Source organism: Diospyros lotus, chromosome 9, assembly GCF_014633365.1.
Source record: "Diospyros lotus cultivar Yz01 chromosome 9, ASM1463336v1, whole genome shotgun sequence".
NCBI classification, from domain to species: Eukaryota; Viridiplantae; Streptophyta; class Magnoliopsida; order Ericales; family Ebenaceae; genus Diospyros; species Diospyros lotus.
In genome coordinates this window covers 26,331,905-26,358,364 of record NC_068346.1, presented here as the reverse complement: position 1 = coordinate 26,358,364, position 26,460 = coordinate 26,331,905, and the positions used below count along the sequence as shown (strand labels likewise).

The 26,460-nt window shown below is 37.7% G+C and overlaps 2 protein-coding genes across 24 annotated transcripts in view; one reads left to right on the top strand and one right to left on the bottom strand.

The window, feature by feature from the left end:
- Nucleotides 1–315: 315 nt before the first annotated feature.
- Nucleotides 316–2,097, top strand: LOC127809327 (uncharacterized). Its single transcript, XM_052348091.1, has 2 exons — nt 316–988; nt 1,514–2,097. Exons 1-2 carry the CDS (start codon nt 316–318, stop codon nt 2,095–2,097), a joined length of 1,257 nt encoding a protein of 418 aa, XP_052204051.1.
- Nucleotides 2,098–17,379: 15,282 nt separating this feature from the next.
- Nucleotides 17,380–26,460, bottom strand: part of LOC127809175 (probable inactive DNA (cytosine-5)-methyltransferase DRM3) — an 85,836-nt gene continuing 76,755 nt past the window's right edge. For 22 of the 23 annotated variants that reach the window (XM_052347907.1, XM_052347906.1, XM_052347926.1 and 19 more), the window contains one exon: nt 17,380–18,912. In XM_052347907.1, coding sequence (XP_052203867.1) covers nt 17,527–18,912 — 1,386 coding nt within the window. In that variant the 3' untranslated portion in view covers nt 17,380–17,526. The remainder of the gene's footprint in view (nt 18,913–26,460) is intronic. The other variant, XM_052347925.1, reaches the window with a different exon arrangement.

Here is a 26,460-nt window from a genome sequence, read left to right as displayed (position 1 = left end):
GTGACTTGTGTAGTATGTTGTCTACGATCCATGTAACTTATGTAGTGTGTACCTATGGCATTTTACGGTTGAATGTATAATATCTGTAGAGTTAATGAAGGATTAACCTTATCAAATGGTAGGACCTTGTTGTCTGATCTAGAATGCTATTTTCTTTTCAGATGGTGAACACCCAAAGGAGGTTAACAGTGGGACCTAGGACACCCAACCAACAAGGGCCATACAGAAGGAAACGTAAGTGGGCACCCGGAAGGTGACTCTAGCCAAGAGACTGGAAGTAGTCGACTGGATCAGATGGAATGAATACTGGGAAGCATGGTGGGATTCATGCAAGGAACTCACTCTCGGGATAGCCATTCGGTCAATATGCTCGACCTCTATCGTCGACAGAACTCTCCTATCTTTCAAGGGAAACTTGGCGCAGACCCCAGTGAAGGGGAATTCTGGATCGAACAAACGGAAAAACTACTAGACCACTTACATTGCAGAGAAGAAGAGAAAGTCAACTGTGCCACGTTCATGCTGCAAGATGAGGCAGATAGATGGAGGAAAGGAGTCAAGAGGGCAATGACCCCTCGAGTTAGGGCACCCTATATCACCTGTGAGCGATTTAAGGAACTCTTCAATGAGAAGTACTTTCCCCTGAATTTAAGAATGAAGAAGGAGAGGGAATTCATGCAGCTAAAGCAAACCGGGGACATGACTATCGCCCAGTACGAGGATGCTTTTAGCCGATTGATCAGGTACATGCCTATTTATGAAGGGGACGAAAGGATCAAAGCTCAGAAGTTCTTAGGGGGGCTGAATCTGAAGCTTCGGAAGGCCTTGAGCAGTATAAGTACTCAGTCTTATAGAGAAGTGATGTTGCAAGCCTTTACCACTGAGGCTAACCTAAGCCGGATCGAAGCTATCCAAGGAGAAAGTCAACAAGCGAGCGGTCATAAAGTATGCAAGAAGCTGGATCTCCAGAAGCCGAAGTTCAAGCCTGGTACTCCGTGCACAAGATGCCAGAAGTAACACCCTGGAAGGCCGTGCCGGCTTGAAATGAAAGGTTGCTACAACTGCGGAGAAATGGGACAGCTCAACTAGAACTGCCCAAAGAGAGGAATCACTTGTTTCAACTGTCAGCAGACGGGTCATTTTGCAAAGGACTGTCCCAAGCCGCGACTGATGAGTCAACCTCAGGGGACGTCCGAAAATGCTAGAGCACTGCAGGGAAGGGTGTTTCATCTGACACGACAAGATACGGCAGAAGACCCAGCCGTAATTGAAGGTACCATGTTCTTATCTGGTATTTCCATGCATGTTCTGATAGATTCAAGAGCAAGTCATTCATTCATTTCACATGCATTTGCTGAAATATTAAGAGAAAAATCGAAAAACTTTAACTGTCGTATGATTGTGGCAACCCCAATGGGGAAGTCTCTAGAAACTTCTTCAGGATACAAAAATAGGAAGATTTAGATAAGAGAAGTTGAATTTCTGGTGGATCTGATCCTTTTGGAATTTCAAGATTTTGACGTGATTCTAGGAATGGACTTCCTAACCAAATACAACACTACGTTGGACTGTAAAGCTAAGACAGTCTATCTCAAGAGCGAAGACTTGAACGTCAAGTTTCAAGGGAAAAAGAAGGCAAGTGAGCGGAAGTGGATCTCGGCTCTAAAGGCTGAGAAACTATTACGTCAAGGAGCACAAGGATACTTGGCTTGTGTCCAAGGGAAAAGCGAGGAGCCGTTAAAAATCAAAGAAGTGCGAATTGTTAGGGAATTCGAGGATGTGTTTCCCGAAGAATTGCTTGGATTGCCACCCCAAAGAGAGATCGAGTTTTCGATAGAAACTGTGCCAGGGGCAGGTCCGGTTTCAATACCCCCGTATAAAATGGCCCCTACAAAATTAAGAGAATTAAAGATCCAATTGCAAGAGTTGTTGGACAAGGGGTTCATCAGGCCAAGTATGTCACCATGGAGAGCACCGGTACTTTTTGTTAAGAAAAAGGATGGGAGTCTGAGGATGTGTATAGACTATCGACAGTTGAACAAGATAACTGTCAAGAATAAGTACCCACTTCCTAGAATAAAGGAGTTGTTTGACTAGTTACAAGGAGCCAAGGTCTTCTCAAAAATTGACTTGAGATCAGGATATTACCAATTGAGGATCAAGGCGAAGATATGCCCAAGATAGCTTTTCATTCTCGATACGGGCACTACGAATTTTTGGTGATGCCATTCGGGCTAACTAATGCCCCAGCAGCTTTTATGGATACTATGAATCGAGTCTTCAGACCATTTTTGGACAAGTTTGTGATCGTATTTATAGACGACATACTGATATACTCTCCCTCGGAAGAAAGCACGAGACGCATTTGAGAGTGGTCTTGCAAACGTTACAGAAACATAAGTTGTATGCCAAATTCTCGAAATGTGAATTTTGGTTATATCAAGTTGCATTTTTAGGGCACGTTATATCGGCCGAAGGAATATCGGTCAACCCGGCCAAGATAGCAACTGTGACGAATTGGAAGCAACCTCGGTCGGTTACTGAAGTTAAGAGATTCTTGGGATTGGCTGGGTATTATAAAAAGTTTGTGGAAGGGTTTTCCAGGATTGCAACACCCCTCACCAAGTTAACTCAGAAGGGGGTGAAGTTTGACTAGAGTGAGCGGTGTGAAGAAAGTTTTCAGACACTTAAGGATAAGCTGACGACCGCTCCAGTATTGGCTATGCCAAATGATTCAGGAGGATTTATGGTATACACTGACACCTCAAGAAATGGTTTGCGGTGCATGCTGATGCAGCATGTCATTGCCTATGGATCCCGACAGCTTAAGAACCACGAGCGGAATTACCCGACTCACGATTTGGAGTTAGCTGCAGTGGTGTTTGCCTTAAAAATTTGGAGACATTATTTATACGGCAAGAAGTTCAAAATTTTTACTAATCACAAGAGTCTACGATACGTCTTCTTGGAGAAAGAATTAAACATGAGGCAACGGAGATGGATGGATCTGTTAAAAGATTACGACTGCACTATTCAATACCATCCCGGTAAAGCTAATGTTGTAGCAGATGCCCTAAGCAAGAGAAAAACCACTTGTGTGGCCGGAATGATGGTGGCAGAGTGGAAGCTGGTTGAAGCTTTCAGCCTGATGACGATAGGAGTAGTTTCCTGAGAAAACTTTGCCTACGCAGCCAGGCTCACACTATAACCAGAACTAATAGATCAGATATGACAAGCTTACTCAGAAGACTCTCGAATTAAAATGTAGGTTTACGAGCATGGGCGAGCAAAGAGACCAAAATTTGAGGTAAGAGAAAACATCCTTCGGTTTCAAGGAAGAATATATGTACCTCGTGTGAGGGAATTATGGCAAGCAATTTTGGGAGAAGCCCACCGATCCAGATATTTGATACACCCTAGTGCCACCAAGATGTACCAAGACTTGAAAGCTGTATATTGGTGGCCCGGAATGAAGAAAAGTGTGGCGAGGTATGTTAGTCAATGTGACACGTGCCAGAGAATTAAGATCGAGCACCAAAAACTCGATGGGAGTCTGCAACCATTGGAAGTCCCAGAGTGGAAATGGGAGCATATTACAATGGATTTCGTGACGGGATTGCTAAGAAGTCCCAAAGGGAATGATGTCATTTGGGTGATCGTTGACAGACTGTCTAAGTCTGCTCATTTCTTGGCAATGAAAGTAAGCCAACCAATCAGCAAGCTAGCTCAGCAGTATGTGAACGAGATTATCAGATTGCATGGAGTGCCGGTAAGCATTGTATCGGACCGCGACCCGAGATTCACTTCTAGGTTTGAGGAAGTCTGCAAAAGAGTTTAGGTACTCAGCTTAAGCTAAGTACAGCCTATCACCCCCAGACTGATGGTCAATCAGAAAGGACCATTCAAACCCTAGAAGATATACTGCGAGCCTGTGCTATTGATTTCCCAGATAGTTGGGAAGAGCATTTACCTTTGGTAGAATTCGCTTATAATAACAGCTACCACAGCAGCATTGGGATGGCTCCCTATGAAGCCCTGTACGAATGAAAATGTAGATCCCCGATATGTTGGACTGAGGTAGGAGAACGTCAAATCTTAGGACCCGAGATAGTTTAAGAAACGACAAAAAAGATAAAAATCATTCAAGAAAGAATTAAGGAAGCTCAGAATCGTCAGAAATCCTACGCAGATACGAGAAGAAGGAATTTGGAGTTCCAAGTGGGTGACAAAGTGTACCTAAAGATATCTCCCCTAAAAATGGTGACTTGAAGCAACAAGAAAAAGGGCAAGTTAAGTCCCAGGTATATAAGACAATATGATATAGTGGAAAGAATTGGACCAGTCGCTTATCGACTTGCTCTACCATTGGCCCTATCAAACCTCCACGATGTGTTTCATGTATCGCAACTTCGTAAGCATGAGCCGGATCCCTCCCAGGTAATGCCAGCTGAAACTATCGAGATTCAAGAAAATCTTTCATACGTTGAGAAACCTGTCATAATTTTGGATCGTAGGGATCAGATCCTGAGAAACAAGTCAATCCCTCTTATACAAGTTTTGTGGAGAAACCCGGTAAGTGAGGAAATAACTTGGGAACGAGAAGAAGACATGAAGCTCAATTTTGCATACCTATTTGAAGACCCTATAGTTAGAATGAGTGAGGAATGATCAAATTTCGACGACGAAATTTTTGTAAGAAGGGGAAAATGTAATACCTTGGGATACTGTAAATATCCTGATTCTAAACCCTAGAAAAATTTAGTGAGTATGTATAAATTTAGTAGAAAAAATTATTTAATGATATAAGGTATGTGACCCTAAAGAAATTATTAGAGTTTTAAATGTTTATTAAGTATAAATTTATTTTTAGTGGTATGTGTAACGCCCCGCTCCCACCTACGGGTGTTACTCACGAATAACCAACTTACTATTCACACGCTAGGGCAAAGATGAAGAAATGGCTACGTTTCAACGGGAAACGACCTAGGTGGGAACTAGGCTTTGCCCTCTCTTCGCTCCGCTCGAGGGTCCGGGAATTATCGATCGACCTATTAAACCCGAAACCTCGCAATCGTCACCCCTTCCTGAGCTCTTTAATGAAGGGCTAAGGGTGACTTACTAGGATCAAAAAGGAATTAAGCTAACTCTCTAGCTTAAAGTAATTTATGGCATAACGCCTTAAATTATAAGGAAATAGGTTTTTCTTATCTTTGCCCCAACCATTAACCCATTTATTTCATTTCCAGCTCCTTAGGAAAATATTTGGATTAATCTTCCTTTAGAAAAATTTAAATAAATTTTTCCTCATTAAAGCTCAATTGATTTTCCCTTTTATTTATTTCAAAATTTCCATAATTTTCCAACCATTAGGAAATTAATTTTTGAAATACAAATCTCAAGCATCCTCATCCAATTTCAAAATTTTAGGAAAATAGTCCGTTATTTAATTTCTCAAAATATAGAAATTTTTTCCACAATTGCCTCAAATTCACATTAATTTAAAAATTAATTTAGAGGCTAAAATACTCATTTATTTATTTATTTACTTAAATTATTTCAGAAATTTATAAAATATCAGAAATAATTAAATAACCCCAAAAAAAATAAAAAAGAAAGAACTTCAACAGCAGCCACAGGGGGGGGCGCGCAGCAGCAACCGCGCCCCCCAGCGCGCGCGCAAGCCGCGCGGGCCGCGCATGGCTGCGCGCGCAGGCCGCGCCAGCCCGCCCAGGCGCGCCTTGGCTGCCCAGCCCACTGCCTGGCCATTTTTTTTCCAAAAAAAAATATTTTTTTTTTTTATAAAACCATATTTTCCAGAATACATTTCCATATCAAGGGGCTTCCAAAACACTAAATTTTTCCCCCTTTTAACCACATTTACATACAATCCAAGTTTAACAAAATAATACAACACAAAAATACAAACTACATAACCATTACACATAGTTTTCCTCTTTGCTTCAATACCTTCACCCTTGCAAAACTCCCTTTCCGTTGGATGTTTCTCCACCTACATTGAGGTCAAAGGACCTTATGAGCCAATGCTCAGTAAGGGTGCTATGCAAATGTAAATGAAGTATGAGAAACATAACATGTAATGCAATGCAATGCATATCAAGGGTAGTTCTCCATGCCTTCATAACCACTTAGGTTAAGGCACCAACCAACCCCTCACTCCCCTCACAAGTCCTCCTTATGGCCATAGGTTCACTTGGGCACAAAACATGCAAAGAACCATCACATGCAACTCATTCATACATGTACAAATGCAAGCAAAACCCCTCCACTTGGGGCTATCCCTTACCTTGTTTCCTTGAAGCTTTAACACTCTCACAAGCCAAGAATCCCTCTTAGACTTTGAAGCTTCACACCTCCACAAGCTAAGACTCACCCTTAAAGAAAAAATAACAAAAGGATTTTAGCTCTTAAATACAAGCATTCAACTATATCAAGGGAGAAAATTAGGCTTACCTTTGCTAGTCTTTCTCTTCCTTCCCTAGACTTGCTTGCTTTCTTGCTTCTCTTCTTCACAAATGGGAAAAAGCTTGGAACTAATTTCTCACTTCCCATTTATAGAGTTTTCTTCTTAATCCATGCCAATTCTCAAGATCACATCCTAGCCATTGATTTTTTTCTTATTTCAAGAGACCTAATCTCTACCTTTGAACATTAGCACAATCCTTGTGCTTCTCCCAAGTTAAATCCTAACCCTTGATTTTAGGAGACCTCTTGCCTAGATACAAAGGAAACACAAATCCAAGAGACTTATCTTGTTAAATCTCCTCCATTGATCTCTCTTTGGAGACTAAATCTCCTCCCTTGGATCAATCCCAATTTTCCATAATTCTCCATTTTTCATTTAATTAAATCATGACTAATTTCCAAGATTGACTAATTTCCCAAATTTGCATTTAAATTAAATCCACAACTTTTCAAGCATTTAATGGAGACTTAAATAATTTCTTTTTGATTTAAATTTAAAAGCTCTTGAAAGACATAATCTAATTTCTTTAGTATTTATTTAAATCCACCATTTTCCAACATTAATGCTTGACAAATTTCTTTTTATTATTGATTTTCTTTTAATTCTCTCCATAATGGCTCTCATTAATGATTGAGAGACTAATTTCTATTTCCTTTTTCATTTATTAAATATCCCTCTTGGTTCACAAGATCATGCCATGTGTCACCAAATTCTCTCAATTAAATAAATCTTTATTCTCCAAATTAAATTAAATCTCTTCCATAAGAACTTGCCAAGTGTCATCAATCGAACCATACTTGGTTTTCCAATTTAATTCCTAATTATCTATGCACTTAATCAAGAATTAAATTCTCCAACATTTATTCTCCAATATAAATAATTTCTCCAAAAATAATTTATCTTCCTTTGGGATGAAATTCCAAATTACCATTTTGCCCCTCACAAGACATCCAATATTTCATGGCATTTTCTTTAATTCAAGGGCAATTTTGGAATTTTTCAGACTAAAATTCTCTTAAATGACAAAATTTATCATGACTCTTTAAGGGTATTACAGTATGTAATTAATTTATTTAGTCTAAATCATATAGTATAATTAAAATATGCTTATAAATAGTGCTTATGCTAGAAATTATAGTATGTACTGTTATATGTATAAGTATGTAAATAAGTATAAATGTATATGTATATGTATGTAAATGTATATGTATATGTATGTATATGTATATATATATAAATATATAAAAAAAAAGGAAAATTTTGTAGAAGATTGGAGCAGGCACGCACCATGCTTTGGTCGCGCCTGCAAACAAGAAATCAGGGAGAGGAAGGGCAATTAATCAAGGGGTGTCCGTCGGAGTGGCCTCCCGGACGCGTGGCGATCGTGATGGGACAGGCACGTCGGGTTTGGGCTATAAATAGCCGAGATCGAGTGAGGTTTTTCATCCGAAAGTTTTAATTCAAGAAGAGCTCGATTTGGTTAGTGTTTGAGAGCTTGGTGAGTGGGGTTTTAGTCCTTACTTCGTGGGCAACGTTTCTGGTGATTTTGGTGGCTAACGGAGTAATGAAGAAGGAGATCCAAGCTCGCTGAAAAATCGCGCCATTCGCCAGAGCCGAGGCTTCATCGCGCAAATTGAGGTATTTTTGCTACTTTTTTTCTTTTTTTAAGGCTATTTTTGGAATTAAGAGGTCGAAAATAGGGGTGAGGCAAGCTTCTTTTGAAGCTTTAGGATCGGGCAGCGTCGCCAGCGACGAGAAGGCTGCCGAAGAAGAAGACCTAGTCGAGCGCGTGGCTGCACGCGCCCGCGAGTGGGAAGAAGGCGCGTGCCTTCCACCCGCTCGACAGAAAATAAATAGAAAAAGAAAATAAGAAAATAAAATAAAATAAAAGAAATAAAAATTTTGTAAAATTTTTTATTAAATCTAGAATATTGTTTATGTCTTGTTTTGTGAAAAATATTCTGGAAAATGTTAAATTGGTCATTTATTTAAATAGTTCTTCTATTATGGAAATAGGGAAAAAATAGGAATTTAAATTGAAAATTCTGAGAAAATTTCAGAATATTAGAAATATTATTTAAGGAATATTAGTAAAGAGAAATTAGATTTTATGGAAGTCTAGATAATTATTATGTAATTTTGAAGAGATAAGGCTTAGAAATAAAAGAGAAATTGTAGAAATTATGAAAAAATAGTAAAATAATATTCTAAAAATAAATTTAATGTTTTAGGAGTCCTTGAAGGCAAAAAGATTGAGAAATAGCTGCTCGGCACATTTTTCGAGGCCAACACGCCTTTCGAGACAACTTAGCAGTAAATGTACCGTTTCAAGCTTAGTACGGTTATAAATGTTTATCTTCGAGAATGCTTTCATTATATTGACATACCATGATATGTACCCAACACGTAGACTGCATCCATGACATGATTATGAAATGCATAAATACACATTGATATCATTGATCACACGCATTTGAGGCCGTAGGGAGTACGAACTGGCACCGCTGCTTTACCAAGGGTGCACTTATACACCCCAGCTTCGAAAGAGATGGCCCCAAAAATGGTAGGTAGCATGAGGGGTGCAGTTGACACCTATGAGGAAAGACATTGCATACACACATGACATAGCATTATGTACCTTACTTAGATGGTTCATCATCTAACTTGGGTTTGCCCCTGGAACATTCAACGTTCCAATCGGGACTTGCAGTGATGATACAGAGGTTGGAGATGTGTAGTGACGCGAGACGTCAAGTAACGAGTAAATGTGCCATGTTATGAATAGTTTAAGAATTATGTACGTTTGTATTTATCTTCAGAAGCTTATGTAATAACTTTGTAATAAATGCCATGTCCAGTTATTTATATATGTAATGCCATGAGCAGGTTTGATTCAGCTTCCACTTTATAAGATTGTATTTACCTTTAGTGTATAAATTAAGCACTAGATAAGTCTTAGGGAATTTCAAGAATAATATAATTTTAAAAAAAAATAAAACCTAAATTTCCTAAGGCATAACACGCCCTGAGGAGGTGGGCTGTTACAGTCACTGCTATTCCCCGGGGCTAAATGGAAGGGAAGACGCCGAAGCCCATAAAATCTCCTTGTGGAAAGGTTTGCTTGACAGGGAGTGAACACACGACATTAGGCGCCCTAGTGAAGTGGAGGGAGGTGAGTACCAATGGACCTGCATAAAAGAAATATTCCTGAAATCCTGTTTCTTCCACTAATATGCATGAATGTGTAAGGCAGAGATCAGTAATTTGGAGGGGGCATCTCCCTCGTCTTTATGTCCAAAGAAAAATTGAACAATCTCACAGGTTTTTCCTGGGCCCCCAATGAAAGAGAATTCCTAGTGAAAGGATACAAGCCGTACTTAATGGCATGGGGCACACATTTAGCGCCTTATTTTGGTGATCACGATTCGACCTAGTGTATACATCTGCACCTATGTTGTTTCAATAGTTCGTCTTTTCATCTACGTTCGCAATCAGAACAGCAATATTTTGTTTCGAATATTCGGCGAAATGCCTACTTCCTCAATTAGAATATCCATATTTTGTTTCAGTAGTTTGGAAAAACACATACTTCCACATCCAAAATATCCATATTTTTTTTCAACAATTCAAAAAAATGCCAACTAGAATATCCATGTTTTGTTTTAGTGATTCAGGGAAATACCTGCTTCTGCGACCAAAATATCGATGTTTTGTTTCGGCATTTCGACTAAACGCCTACTTTTGCAACCAAAAAATCCATGTTTTTTGTCAGCGATTCGGCGAAACACCTACTTCTGCAACTAGAATATCCATGTTTTGTTTTGGCCGTTCGGCGAAATGCATATTTTCGCAACTAAGAATATTGAGAATAAATGTTAGCCCAGCATAGTTTCTTTAAAAAGTGTATTTGTTTCTTCCTTGTATTTTTGCGGGGCATAGAGGTCGCAACATGGTGTTGCACTACCCGAGGCAGAGGATAATTTTTCAATTTAAAGAGTTCCTCATGAAATGCAGGATGTCATGTATTTTCCAATAGTTGTTTTGATTCTTCTACTCGGACATCTACATCCCGAATCCCATTTATTCATGATCAATTCTTTGATCAAATCTTGGCCTTGAATATAGAAGATTTCCATCAAGTCAAGCCTAAGGGATTCCATCCCCTTGGCTCTCTAGTGTGAGCCAAGTTAGACTCCAGATGTACTTTTGAGTTGTTGCAAAACAAACAAGGTGCACACACATATATATGTAGTATGCACATGCTACTGCTACTACACTATTTTGCACAAATATGTTTTGTTTGCACGGCTCAGTACATGTACCTACATCCGTAGTTTACAACGAGTTAGTTTTTTGTTAGCATTGTCATCACTCGAGTGTTCCTACTTGCACTGTGGACTTCCATGTCAACCGTATATCACAATGTAAATTATCTCATAGCTCTTCAAGAATGACGTTCATGAAGCAATCCACATAATGCCTTGACAGCTTGCATGACCCTTTACATTTGAAGCATTTATGGCAAAGGTTATGAGACACTCTCGTCACAGCTAATCATATTATCCTGCCCGCTAATTAGGACTCGTGGGGGACTATAATAGTCACCAAACATCTTCCAACAAAGGGGACATATCTAGAGATCAAGAAGAAGAGTGGTTATAGAAATATATTAGCTGCAAAAGGTGCTGATAATAATATTTTCTTATTAACCCTTCATGCAGCACGTCAACTCCTCGCTACCTTTTGTCACACGAGAAGGCACGCCTTGGGTCTGCAATATGCTTGGTTAGGCAGAAAGTGCGTCTGCGAAACTGACCAACCCAAGCAACCTGGGGAAGATGTTGCTCCATTGTTGAAAGACTTTAGGGCAACACTCTTCCACAAGGACTGACAATGCTAGGGAGAATGACATTCATCATCAAGTTCAAGTTAAGAAAGAGCACAATGAGAGACACGTCCCCCAACTCTTCTGACTTTCCTCAACTGGTTCTCGGTTGATTGATCCGAGGAACCCTCATGAAGCGAGATGGGAAGGTATGCTTTTCCCCCCAGGGTTGCTGTAATAGTAGGGGAAAAGCCTTGCAAAATCTCTCTAGTGTCTCCATGGAGGATTTGGAATGTGATTCATTAGGAGGCACTACAAGCTCAGGTGAGAGCATTGCTAAGCGTTCTCAAACTAAGATAACGTCTTTGCGCGTATGGACTTTACGAGCTCTATCATGGAGGATGACTTCTTTCTCAATTTCTACAAACAGTGCTAAATTGTTGTCACCTAATTACCAATAATGAAATTTATTTATCTTAGAGAACAACTCAGGTAGAGTCAGATGGTCCGAGGCACCACAATAAGGGCTAACTGGTTTCGGGCAAAATCTGTTGTTTATGAGAGCTAAGATGGTGTTGGGAGTGTCTAAGGGCTTTTCTCCACATAAAGTCTTTGAATGGTTGGACTTCCGCAAGGTCCGAAGTGTAATACCCAAAACTTATAGGTTACTTTAAAATAAGAACAAGGAAAGAAATACGAAGTTTTAAAGGAATCGGTATCAGAATAGCCCGAGAAAATGACCGACTCGGTTAGAGGGAATACCCAGGAGCTTAGATACCTAAGGAAATAGGTATGACCCTAACGAACACCTTGAAATATGATTTATGACGTTAAAATAAATTGGATAAGAGATAGTTTTCGGTATAGTTTCAAATCAGGCCAAAAAATCAAATTATCATAAGGAGCTTGCATAAAGCTAACAGAACCTTTAAAGGAGTCATTTTTTCATGTGAAACAACCCTCAAGGAGTCTCGAGATGGAACAAGGGGGTTTCGCAATCAAAGCATAATTCCATGCCTAAGTGTAATTTTTGAAAACTCTCGAGTAAGGTCGAAACGACACTATTTTTTAAACTTCAGGGGTCAAATGAGAAGTTTAGAACATAAAGGTCTCAACAAAATTTTGGAAAACTCAAGGGCCTTGTGGAAATGGTCAAAATGCATTTCAAGAAGATGTGGGGGTGAAAGTGCAATTTCAGAAAAACCTCCAACAGCCATGGCGACCAACCCATCCCATCGCCGAATTTGGCCATGGGAGACCCAATTAAATGGATGGGGGGCCTCGAGGAAAGGCCTAGGCAAGCTTCTTGGCCGACAAATGGCCTTATCATCGTCAAAAATGGCCAACTTTCGGGCGAAAGTGGCCGAAAGTTTGGCCATTGTAATGGAGGTTTTGGAGCCATTTTGGTGGGTTTTGGATGGATCTAGGGCATGATAAGGCATTAATGGCCTTGGATGAAGCAAGATAGGTCATTTTGTGGGTCGATTTTGTGTATAAATAAAGGATGAAGGAGCCGAGGGTTTTGTGGGTCGATTGCTCCCATTTTAGAATGAATTGAGGCATGAAAATAAAGGGCTTTTGTTCCCTAAGTGGAGAGGAAGATTTATAGAGATTTTGAAGCATTTTGGTAGCCATTTGACAGGGTTTCAAAGCTTGGCTGGAGAAGAAGGTGGACGACAAGGCTGAGACTTTGACCAGCCAGTTGAGCACTTTAAGGTGTTCTTTTCAGGCCTCAAGCAATGCCATCTGAATCAATTTGAGGAAGAGAGCAAGCTGGTGAAGGAAGCCAGCATAGCCAGTGTGCCGGCGCTGGAGAAAATGACCAGCGCATGGGCTACACGCACTGGCCATCATGTGCAAACCATGCGCTAGCGCGTGAGGGCATGTCCTTAGCGAAGAAAATCGAGAAAAAATCTAGAAAAATGTGATCTCGAGGTTTGTGCAAAAAGTTTTAGTGTTTGCCTTTCCAATTTCTTAGTTTCCGTAAAGACTAGCCTCGTTATGCATGCAAATGAAGCTTCGGGGTAAGTTATGGAATTTTCTTTCAAATTTCTTAGAATACTATGAATTGTTGGGGAAAAAGATTTGAGAAATTAGTTAATAAAGTATTTATTTAGAATTTTAGAGAGGAAAATGGGAGAAAAATGAAGGAAAATATGAAGAAATTGAAGCATTGATATATTCAATGAATAAATATGATTTATAGGATTGTTATGCTTGAGGTTAAGTGACTTGTGCGAATTTTGAGTTTAGCACGAAAATTGAGGCGATACACATTTTTCGAGGTGTACTGAATTTTGGGCATTAGGTGAGTGGTTTTTTCCCAAAAGCTTGTATATGATATGATTGCTTATATTATGCATGATACTCATGAAAGTTACAATCATTTTGTCATATTTGCTCATATACTATTGCATGGAAAGTCGTGATTTTTTTGTGGCACGATATTATTGGCATATTGATACTCGTGCATGGGATTGGTATGTTGCCCCGATAGTGTAACCGTAATTCCCCAAGGGCAATAGATGAAACAACGTTAGGATTATCCTGAAAGTAGGCCAGGATTCTGCCTAGGGTTTCGTACCGGGCTGGTGGCCTAGGGAAGTTACATTAAGGCAATGATTGTTCATATTATTCTATCATGCATTCAAGTATCATGTTTCTAAACCCGCACTAGAAGATTCATCTTCTAATTGGGTTATGCCCCTAGAACATTCAAACGTTCCAGATAGGACTTGCAGCTTAGGCAAGGAAGTAGTGGAGATGTGACGACACGTGATGACGTGTCCGATGGATTCAACAAGCAGTTTCGCTATATTGATTCATCATGAAGAGACAGATATTCTTTTGTTTTATGTTCCGTTGAGGATTAGACTTGTAAGATGTAAGTAGGTTATGTATGATTATTCGAGGTATTTAGTTTCTATCTCTGATAAATGAGTCTCCATGTATTTAAGTATTGATGACACGACGATAAACTACGGTACGATTTCCCATGTTATGAATACAGTGAATTCGATATGTACCATATCAGGTTTCGATTATTGCTTCCATATTTATGATAATTACATGTCTTAGCTTATTGATTCTTATCTTGGTATGCTGAGAAAGTAGAACGGGATTGTCGGGAAATGATTTATACTGAGTTTATGTTAAAAAAAAATATTCCCAAAATTCTTAAGTTATTTAACACTCGGGAAAAATGGGGCATTACACGGAGGGTCTTCAGAAATGTGGCATTGGAAAGGTCTGTAGCACAAAGACAGTTAGAAGGCACCCGAGGATCTTCCCCACACGGGTCCTCTAATGCCTAATTCAAACAATGATGTCTTGAAGTAGAAGTGCAAATGTTGGATGTATCTAATGGGAGTATTTCGATGGGTTGTCTCCTGAAAGGTTCTATGTGGTTTAGGGTCTAAGTCTTTGGGTGTAGAGTCTGTGTGAGAGAGAGAAGTCTCAAAGAATTCAGGCCAAAAGGTCCTTCTACTATGAAATTGGCGAGTCTTTATAGATATTTGGCAGTAGGGTCCATGTGACACATGGCATGCTGATACGAGTCTCTCCACTCTTTAGGGAAATGCATCGAATGAGACCAGAGGGCCTAGAGGCATCTTCAAGGTTAAAGTCCTTCGATGAGTATCCTCCAGATTGGTCCGAAGACTCTTTAAAACCATCGGATGGCTTAGGCCTAGGAGATTCTAAATGAGTCTTAGGCCTTTGGGATGCTAAGGCTAGACCTTCTCGGAGACTCTTTGGGATCATTCGGGTCTTCGGCCTACTTGGAATATTTCTAGGGATTTTTAGTTTTAATTTTTCTAGGGCATCCCATAACACAGTGTTTATTGTTACAGTCATTAATGGAGGCGAAGACAAATGCAAAGATGACCAGTCATGGTGAAGAAAACCAAAGGGCATGCGACTTTCACTGCGTCACTACCGATAGTCGTCATCGAACAATCGCCATCGACTTTTTGACGATTAATTGATCTGACAGTGAGTCTCTTTTATTCTTTTGTGTACAAATTAATTTACGTAAAGACAAAAATTAAATAACTTTAAACAGAAAATACACGAGTTTCATAAACGTTGGCTCTGATCATTGGAAAATACACGACTTTCAAAAATTAAATAATTTTAATCTTTGCTATCGAAAGTCTGGGCAGGCATTAAAGTAATCCAGGCCTTGATTACTGGAAAGCTATAAAGAAGATTTTCAGATACTTGCAAGGAACAAAAGATCACATTCTCACTTACAAAAGATCCGATCATCTTGTGGTGATTGGATATTCAAATTCAAATTTTACCGGATGTATTGATGCTAGAAAATCTACATTTGGCTACTTATTCCTATTAGCCGGAGAAGCAACTTCATAGAAAAGTGCAAAGCAGTCTGTCATCGCTACATCCACTATGGAAGCTAAGTTTGTGGCTTGCTTTGAGACCACTATTCATGGTTTAAGGTTGCAAAATTTTATTTTAGGGTTTTGAATTATTAATAATATTATCAAGTCATTGAAAATTTAATGTAAGAACTTCGTAACAGTATTCTTCTCTAAAAATGACAAATATTCAAAAGGTGTTAAATACGTGAAAATCAAATATTTGGCCATTAAAAAAGAAATTCAAAAACATACAGTGTCAATAGAATATACTAGCACCAATCTTATAATAGTAGATTTTATGATAAAAAGATTGTCGCCCAAAATATTTAATGAATATGTTGAAAGGACAAGGAATTTGGGCATCATGTAATTTAACTCTATTAAAGCTTATACCTTTGACACTTTGAGCTCATTTATGTGTTTATGATATTCCTATTTTCTATTTATATATATATATTATTTTATAATTAAGTTAACAAGAATAATTAAAATTGGACCGATATGATTATCTTCATTAAAGATCATGTTAAGTTGAGAACTATTGTTGTGGTACATAGAATGAACTGTGTCGAAAAAATTGACACACAATCACCATAGCCCGCATTAATATTTTAATTTAATAATGACAAAACAATAATCAAAATAAAGAGAATTTAAAGTATATTTATTTATACACATTACATTCTTCTTATTAAATCATAAAGATAATATCGTATGGACCAAGTGAGAAAATGTAAGAATTATCTTGTGGCTCACATGATAATTAATAGAAAATATTTCATCAGACAAATCAATAATAATTATCTAGTATATTACAATATAATTGACATAACTATTTTATCATATATGATGACATTTATCAAATGAAATAATCAAATCAAATATCAGATATAATGGTGTTAATCTTATGAGATAATCAAATAATTTAATAAGATAATTAATTATTTTAAAATTCTATTTAATTTAAAAGACGTGAATAACTCTTAAAGAGTTTTGATGAGAGACTACTTCTATTATTATAAATAAGAGTTTGGTTATTTTTTACTCAACATAGAAAATTAATTACAATTATATTTGATATTCATCATTACGATTGAAGTTAAAAGGATCGAAATCAAATTTCGATGCTTTTGTCTTCGACTGACAATTCTTTTTACGATTTAATTTATGATAAATTTAAGTATGCGTTTATTCATCACATTACATGATTTACATGATTTAAATGCGTTTCTTCAATTCATGGGCATAATGTATAATTATTTATTATTATTTGTACAAGTAATATTATAGTTAACATGTGAAGATAAAATATTTACAAACAAGTTGCTAAGTATGAGATTGTGAGTTCCAACTTTAAACACATTTATAGTTATTTCTCATGTTCCCTACCCAAAAATAAATAAATAAATAAAAGCACTTAACAAACGAAGAAGACTTGAATAAGTATAAACCTACGGCAGTCTTATGTTTCTAGCAGAGACAAATGAGAGAGAGAGGGAGAGAGAGAGAGAGAGAGAGAGGACATTACTCAATAGTGGTAAGAAGAAGAATGCTGCTCATTTAACAAAAGGCTCACTGGCTTTACTTGTAAATGAAAGACAAACACATAGCCAGCCATCTCATTAAACACTGCTTTGCATTTGCTTATGAGAGGCTAAATAATAAGCGCAAAAACAGAAGAGAAAGGAAAAAGAACAAAAAAAATAAATAAATAAGGAAGAGGCATCACAGGAAAATGGGTCTGATCAGTTTGCTATTAACTAACATAAAACGGTTAAAAATTTTGAACATTCTCAAATTCTGAAATAAAAATTCTCCCGAGTTTTTTGGACAGTTCATCCGCTCCTCTCCATTTTACTCCTCACTCTTTGCAGGACACGGACAAACTCATAAAACATTGTGAAGTCTAAGCCACAAAGGCTGTTACCATCCGCAGCAAAGTTAGGAGAGTATGCGTATGGGTTCTGACAAATGATGAAGTCAAAACCTCCGAATTTCTTAATTAGGCTATCTAGTTTGTTACTTGTTAGCCTCTGAATGTCCTCAACCTGCTCCAACTCTCCTATTTGCCCAGAACTCTGCCACCATCTGCTGAGAATCTTCCGCTTTGTTTCACAAGGCTCTACAGAAACAACGCCTTTCAAGTGAATGCCAAGACGGTGCAGAGATATTTCTGCACCACCGATTCCACTGTAAATCGATAGTACAGTAAGCCCTTCTGGGAACAAAAACTTTAACACTGACAGATGATAACCCAAGGTGTCTGTCTGGAAGGAGTGTTTGAGTGATTCAAGTCTTTCTTTTAAGCCAAAGCCAGAAGCATGAGTATGTTGCAATGGGTAACCCAGGATTTGCTCTAGGTGTTCTGGCTCCACAGGCCCAAGTTTGTGATGGCCAACCCACAAAAGGTTTAATGTCCTACACTGATGGAGGACATCTCTCTGCTTTTCCACTGAAAGTAGCCCCTTATAATCATTTAGTATCTTTCCTAGTCTATCACATAACTGTGAAATACCAGTGATATCTGAACTGATACAACTCAACTGCTTCCTTGAATCCCAGGATGGCCACCATCTCTTTGTATGCGGTATTGCTTCTTCTATAGTCATTGAAGGCTTAGGAAGAATGTGAAATCTATTCTCACTAGGAAGGTTGTGCACGTAGCCTTCTTTCCTACTCAAAGCTGAGAAATAATGCGTGTTTACAAATTCTGGCTCCAGAGCATACATGAACTGTGATATTTTTGTCCAACAGTCTTGAGATAAATTGATAACATTTCCATAAAAGAAATATGGAGGTTTTGCTACCGCTTGATCAACACTCCTGCAGGACATGGGTTTAGACAGTTGTGGTGATACAAATCCACCCTCCCTTCCTCCTTTATGGCCAATCACTCTCCGAGGTATAGGAATCAGAGACTCCCTTTTTCTTGCTTGTAGCCATGATGGGTCAAGAGCACTGCTCGAGTACTCATCATATTCTTGTTTTGGCTTTTTAAAACTGCTTAACCCATCTATATACTCCTCTTTCGGCCTTTTGCCTTTATACCTGTCCAAGTCAAAATCCCTGTACTGAGAATCACGTCCTGGAGTAAAGTCCTCTGTTTTCACTTCCACTGCATCAAAACAATGTTTAATTGGATCATTTTCTATCCCTTTAACCAAAGATCTATAATTAATCCCAGCATTTGAACAGTTCCCACCGAAAGAGGTCATGCAATTCTGCAAGAAATCAAAAAGTCACTTTTGGTAAACCAACTAATAGCACAAAGCATAACTCCCATAATATCATAACAAGAAAGATAAGCTGACGTGCTGAAAAACTATACAACATCATGTAAAAGAAGTAACAAGTGTAACGGGAAATAAAGACCGAAGGACCTCATACTTAATTTCCATGAATGTCCAAGTAATGTGCTGTTTCATGCATATTCATTGAACCATAGCTGGGGGCTTTGACTCTATGTTACATGGAATCGCATAAATTTTTGGCATAGCCATGTCAGACATTTGGCACTTAGGATGGAAGATGGAAGGGATGCCTCCAACCTGCTCAATTTGATATCGCTTAGTAAAAATGTTGAACTTTTATTAATTTTTTTTTTTTCATTTGTATGTGAAACTCTGCATAAAATTCCTTCACTGGTAATTAGCATCATATATTCTTGCATTCCCTCTTACATATCAACGTCCACACTGGATAAGACAAAGGTATGGTTATGAAATATGTTTTTGCCACAACCATATTGGATCCCTGGATCCCCTATTAAACCTATATTTGAGAGAAAAAAGGAACTCACATTTGCTAGTAAAGAAAATTTTAAAGATCTTCAAATGGACAAGACATGGAAAGTTCATTTTTCTTCTGAACCCCATCCAATTTCATGTGTATTTCTAAATAATATCACTTGATTTTAAAATATTATATGAGATATAAAGTATATTTGTGGTTAACATAACCATTGGTAGATATCTTAATATTCTAAAGTAAGTTCCAGGTTAAAGAAGTCTGCCACGTGAATATGCATCTGAAATTTATACTCAGAAGTCCACATAACATGATTAAGTTGTCAAACTTTAGGGAATATGCCATGTGGGGCAGTTTTGACTTTCGATCATTTGAGGCACATGGGAAACCATGCGGAATGCCTAGGGTTGACCTTGACAAGTTGATCGCAGACTTCTTGCAATTTCAATGCACTTTCCTTTCATTGAGGCCATCTGCATAACTAGGACCTCTTGTAGTATTCCAAGCCAGAACATCACTATCATCTCAAGTTTAAGCATTGTTAAACACCATATGAAGGTTATCTAAAAAAAACACCATATGAAAGGTTAGGTAGCCGACAACCAACGTAAAAGCTAGTCGGATCCAAAACATGAAATCTAGACAAACTATGAAAAACCGTTGGGGCGTAACCCTTCATAGCAACGCGTTACACTGCCCACGTGTAGTGTCAAGTGAGATAGGCCTGCTGCATCGGCGCCCAGATGTAGTGACAAATGAGTAAGGGTCCTCGCATTTGCTTGGACGGATGCAGGTAAAGAAATTAGTCCAAAATCAAAAACAAAATCAAATTCAAAGTTAAAGCCAAAATCAAAATCATAGATTAAGGATTGGGTCATAGAACACAAGAACATTAACAGGCAAAACTATGAAAGTGGTAGATGTGATGATTAAGAGAAAGATTAATATTATGTGCCTTCAAGAGAAGAGATGGGTAGGGAAAAAAACAAAAACTTTATCAGAAATTTGATATAAAACATGATATACAGGAAATGATCAAGCGAAAAATAAAGTGGGGATTATTATAGATAAAAGCTTAGTAGATGACATAGTGGATGTAAAGAGAATAGGGGATAGGATTATTATGGTGGAGGTTGGTCTAGGAAGAATAACTATGAATATCTTTAGTACATATGCACCACAAGCGGGGTTAAATTAGAAGATAAAAGCAAAATTCTAGGAGGACCTAAAGGGACTCATACAACTGATACCAAGAGGAGAGAAAGTTGTTATAGGAGGTGACTTAAATGGTCACGTGAGTAGAGACGAAAATGGCTATAGAGAGGTACAAAGAGGGTATGGATTCAGGGAAATTAATAATGAGGGTAAGTCTATCCTAGATTTTGCTATGACATATGGGCTCATCATAATCAATACTAGATTCAAAAAACAGGATGAACACTTAATCACATATAAAAATGTCACATCAAGTACCCATATAGATTACTTCCTCATGAGACAAGAGGATCGGTTATGTTGTAGGAATTGTAAGGTGATACCGGGGGAGTGTTTGACTACTCAACATAGACTTTGGGTACTTGATGTCCAAATAAGAAATTGGAAAAAAAAAAAAATCACATAAAACAAAATCCAATAATTATGTAGCGGGATTTAAAAGGAGAGAAACAATTAATTTTCAAAGAAAAATTAAGAGGCAAAAGGGAATGGAATGGAGAAGGACGTGCAAAACAAATGTAGAGGAAAATGGCTATTACTCTGAGAAGCACGGCAAATGTAGTCCTTGGAGAGACAAATGGTAAAGCCCCAAACCTTAAGGAGTTTTGGTGGTGGAATGAAGAGGTATAATTGAAAATTAGAAATAAGAAAACTTGTTATAAGGCTGTATATCAGTGCAGCAATGAAAAAAACCTAAAAAATTATAAAGAAGCGAAAAAGGCAGCAAAAAGAGCTGTTAGTAAAGCAAGGTCAAAAGCATATGAAAATCTATATAAACGACTTAATACAAAATACGGAGAAAGAAATATATATAAATTAGCTAAAGCAAGAGAAAGAAAAACAAGGGATCTAAACCAAGTGAAATGCATAAAAGATGAAAACCAAAATGTATTAGTGAATGAGGGAGCGATTAAAGAGAGATGGAAGAAGTATTTCACAAAATTATTCAATGATGGTAGGGACACAAGAGTTAGGTTCGGACATCTTAGTAACTCCGAAGGGAACGTGAGATGTACATTTTATCGACGCATAAGTTCAAAATAAATAAGGCAAGCATTAAAAAAGATGAAAAATCATAAGGCGGTGGAACATGATACTATACCAATAGAAGCATGGAAATGCATGGGAGAAGAGGGTATCTCCTGACAAACGAAATTATTTAACAGAATCCTTAAATAAAAAAATATGCTAGATGAGTGGAGGAAGAGTACTTTAGTTCCTATATACAAGAATAAATGAGATGTTCAAAACTGTGAGAATTACAGAGGAATTAAGTTAATGAGACATACCATGAAACTCTGTGAGAGAATAATAGAGCAGAGACTAAGAAAAGAAACAGACGTCTTGAAAAATCAGTTTGGTTTCATGCTTGGTAGGTCAACAATAGAAGTTATATACCCACTAAGGCACCTAATGGAAAGGTATCGTGATCATCAAAAGAACCTGCATATGGTGTTTATAGATCTAGAAAAGGCGTATGATAGGGTCCCTAAAGAAGTATTATGGAGGGTTTTAGAGAATAAAGGAGTCCGAATAGCCTATATACAAGTCCTTAAAGACATGTATCACAGTGCAGAGACAAGGGTCAGAACATGTGGAGGGGATACTAAACCGTTTAAAATTATAATGGGACTGCATCAAGGTTCTACACTAAATCCATACTTATTTGGTTTAGTAATAAATGAACTCACTAAACACATTCAGACAGAGGTGCCATGGCGTATGCGATCTGTAGATGAAATAGTGTTGGGGGATGAAACAAAAGAGGAAGTGAACACTAAGCTTGAATTGTGGAGAAACAATTTAGAACCTAAGGGATTTAAATTAAGTAGAAGGAAAACAGAATATATGGAATGTAAATTTAGTAACAATGCAAGAGTGGAGGATGTTATAATAAAATTGGAAGACCAAATCATACAAAGAAAAGGCCATTTTTGATATTTGGGATCAGTGATTCAAAAATATGGAGAAATTCACGAGGATGTCACGCATAGAATTAAGGCAGGTTGGCTAAAATGGAAAAATGCATCAGGGGTGTTATGTGATGGTAAAATCTCATTAAAATTGAAAGGAAAATTCTATAGAACAACTATAAGACCAGTTTTGTTGTATGGCTCAGAATGTTGGGCAATCACATACCTGCATGAGCAAAAGACGAGCGTAGCGGAGATAAGGATGCTAAGATGGATGTGCGACCATACAAGAAAAGATAAAATTAGAAATGAGGTTATTCATAATAAGGTAGGAGTAATGCCAATCGAAGAGAAGATGAGAGAGACTAGACTAAGATGGTTTGGTCATGTGAGAAGAAGACCAAAAGACGCTCATGTGAGGAAAGTTAATGAAATGGAACAATTAGTTAAAAAAAGAGGTAAGAGGCAGACCCAAGAAGACTTTGGGAGAGACATTAAAGTTTGATATTAAGTGTATGGGCCTAAATGAAGATATGACAAAAGACAAAAATACATGCAAGTCTAGAATTCATTTAGCTGACCCCACATAGTGGGATAAACGCTGAATATGTTGTTATTTTATGTTTCTACCAGAGAGCATGAGAGGACATAGCTGGTAAGACAGAATCTTCTTCTACTTCTAATCTTACTCAGCTTAATGTTGAGGAAATCAACAAACTGAAGGCTTTCCTCAAGACTATCCATGATGGAAACTGTGCATTTGCCTAGCAAGGTAATTGTTTACATTCTACCTCTTTTACTGCCCCTAAAACTGATAAAAATGATATTTGGATCCTTAATTCAGGTGCCACTGACCATATGACCCTTGGATCAATTTGTTTTTGACACTTAGTCTCGATATTACTCACAAAAATGTGATGCATGTTCCAAACCTATCCACCAACCTAGTGTCTATTCATCGGCTTACTTATGACCTGAATTGCCTTGCCATTTTTTCCCCTAATATGTGTGAATTTTAGGCCTTGAAGATGGGCAAGATGATTGATGCTGCTAGGGAACAGCACGGGTTGTACTTTTTGGTGCACAAAGGAGGCTGCTCTACTAGAAATCAGCTGTCCAAGGTTACTTGTTCTTCTCAATTCATTTCTAATCCTATTGCTCAGATTTGGTTACAGCACTATAGGCTTGGTCACCCTCCTTTTCTTCTTTTAAAATCAAAGTTTCCTTCTTTGTTTAAGTCTCTAGATCCTAGTGCTTTTCAGTGTGATATATGTGTAATTTCTAAACAACATCGTGTGTCTTATACTGCTAATAATAAAAGGTCTTCCAAACCTTTTTCTTTGGTTCATTCAGATATTTGGGGACCTTCTAAAATACCAAATTGTTCTAGGGCTTGTTGGTTCATTTCTTTTATTGATGATTATACTCGTATGACATGGATTTTCTTATTAAAAGACAAAGCGGCTATTGGAACCATTGTGCCCTATTTTTGTAAGCTACTTTCCTCAATTTAACTGTTCTATTCAAAAATTTCGAACAGATAATGCAAAGGATTACTTTAATAATCACTTGCATCAATTTTTCCAACAAGAAGGGATTGTTCATGAGTCTTCCTATGTTGACACTCCACAACAAAATAGAGTGGTTGAACGGAAGATGAGACATCTTCTTAATGTTGCCAGGACACTTCTCCATCATCATTATGTGTCTAAGCATTTTTTAGGTGAAGCCATTCTTACCGCAACATACTTGATAAACCGAGTATCCACCAAAATCCTCAATCACCTGTCCCCATTTCAGTCTATGTCTACCCATTAGCTGGACCCTTAAAAGTCTTTGGTTGTGTCTCTTTTGTTCATGTTCCCAAGCAACATAGAGACAAGCTTGATCTTAGGACGCTAAAGTGTATTTTCCTTGGCTATTCCCCTACTCAAAAGGGGTACAAATGCTATCATCCCCCTCCCAAGAAGTTTTACACTTCTAAAGATGTGACATTTGTTGAGACCACACCATTCTTTTCTTCACCCAAGACTGGTCACCAGGCGGAGAATTTAGTTAATGGTTATCACTCTTTTTGCTATGGGGATGTACTTCCTCTCTTAGAACCTCTCTTAGAAGCATCCCCAATCTCTATCCCATAATAACAGTACTCAGATCCAGCCTTACCCGAATCTCATTCTCAGTCGCTCATGACCTCTCAGTTCCCTCAAACTCAGTCTAACAACAGTGCACTAGCCATTCCTCATCAAGAATAGCTGTCAATAAGGTTTAAAGGATCTCCCTATGTATTCAAAAGGAGACAACCTACTCTAAACTCTCAGCAAGCATCACCATCTGATCCTAATCAAGGTAAGGAATTTATGCAGTCTTTTGTTCCAGAACCTTCTAACCCAATCTGTGATGATCTAGACCTTCCTATTACTGTTAGAAAGAAGGTCAGAAGCTATACCCAGCATCCCTTGGCTAATTTTCTGTCCTATCATCGGCTGTCACCAAGTCACAAAGGTTTCCTAGCATCATTGTATTCAGTTATCATTCCTAAATCAGTAGATGAGGCATTAAAAGATCAGAACTGAAAGCAAGCCATGTTGGAGGAAATGAGAGCACTGAAGAAAAATCAGACATGAGATATTGTTTCTCAACCAAAGGGAGTCATGCCAGTAGGCTATAAGTGGGTTTTTAATGTGAAATATAAGGCTGATGGGACATTGGAAAGATATAAAGCCAGGTTGGTGGCTAAAGGATATACTCAATCCTGTGGCATACATTATTTTGAAACATTTGCCCCTGTGACAAAGATGACAACAGTGAGAATTCTTATTTCATTGGCTACTTATTTTGATGAAAATTACAGCAATTTGATGGGAAAAATGCATTATTACATGGAAACCTAGAAGAAGTTTTTATGGATTTGCCTCCAGGATTTCAAGAAGGAGATGCCGAGAAAGTATGCAGACTCAAGAAAGCTCTTTATGAGCTCAAGCAGTCCCCAAGGGCCTAGTTTGGTCGATTCTCCAAGGCCATTAAGACTATGGGATATAATCAAAGCAGGGGTGATCACATGGTTTTCATAAAACACTTAAGGCAAGGTAAGGTTACTGCTTTGCTAGTCTATGTGAATTGTTGTTTCACTTTTGTACATTAGTTTTGATGATGAAAAACATCTATTGGCTTAATCCCTAAGTCATGAGTCAAGGTTATCGTTTTCAATATATATCAATTTCAATATCAAGTATTTGAACAAAAACCAAATTAATTTCATTCTTATTCATATAGAGATTTGCAAAAACAAGTATTAAGATTTAAAAGAATCTCTTAAAGTGATTTTCAAAATTAGCCTTGCAATCATTGGTCAAAATAAGGCAAAAGTTGTTCTAAGGCAAAAGATCAACTACAACATATTTTTGAAAATATTTTCTTTTTGGAAAAGTATCTCCCAGCATTTCAATAGCTAATATTCATTGGTGATAAAATGATTTTTAATGAATTTTTCAAGAAATAAAAAATATGTATTTTGGAGGTGGTAAAATGGCTAAATCTCAAGTTTGTGCTAAAGCCAAAATTCTACTTTTTTATTGTTATGGATTTTGATTTTTTGGATATTTTTATTGAATCTAAATAGGGGGTACTTTCTTATTTACATTTATGTATTAAAATAAATGGAAGGTAAAATATAAATAAAAGAAAATGTGGACATTTACTTAGCAGATCATTTAAAAATCGAGATGCTTTTGTTTTACATTTTTGTATTTATCTAAAAGCTTCTCAATCATTTGTTTAATGCATTATCCATGCTCTGAAAATTCAAAAATCAAATTTGAAAGTGGAGACCATTATTTAATCTTTGTGCCCATAAGATTCTTTAGAATCTGTCTCCCACTATATGCTGTCTCG

Excerpts from the sequence above, each read along its gene's own strand:
- LOC127809327 (XM_052348091.1), top strand. The coding sequence starts at position 316 with ATGGTGGGATTCATGCAAGGAACTCACTCTCGGGATAGCCATTCGGTC. Across the intron at positions 989-1,513 it reads GAAGCCGAAGTTCAAGCCTG|ATTTTGACGTGATTCTAGGA; the intron begins GTACTCCGTGCA and ends TGGAATTTCAAG.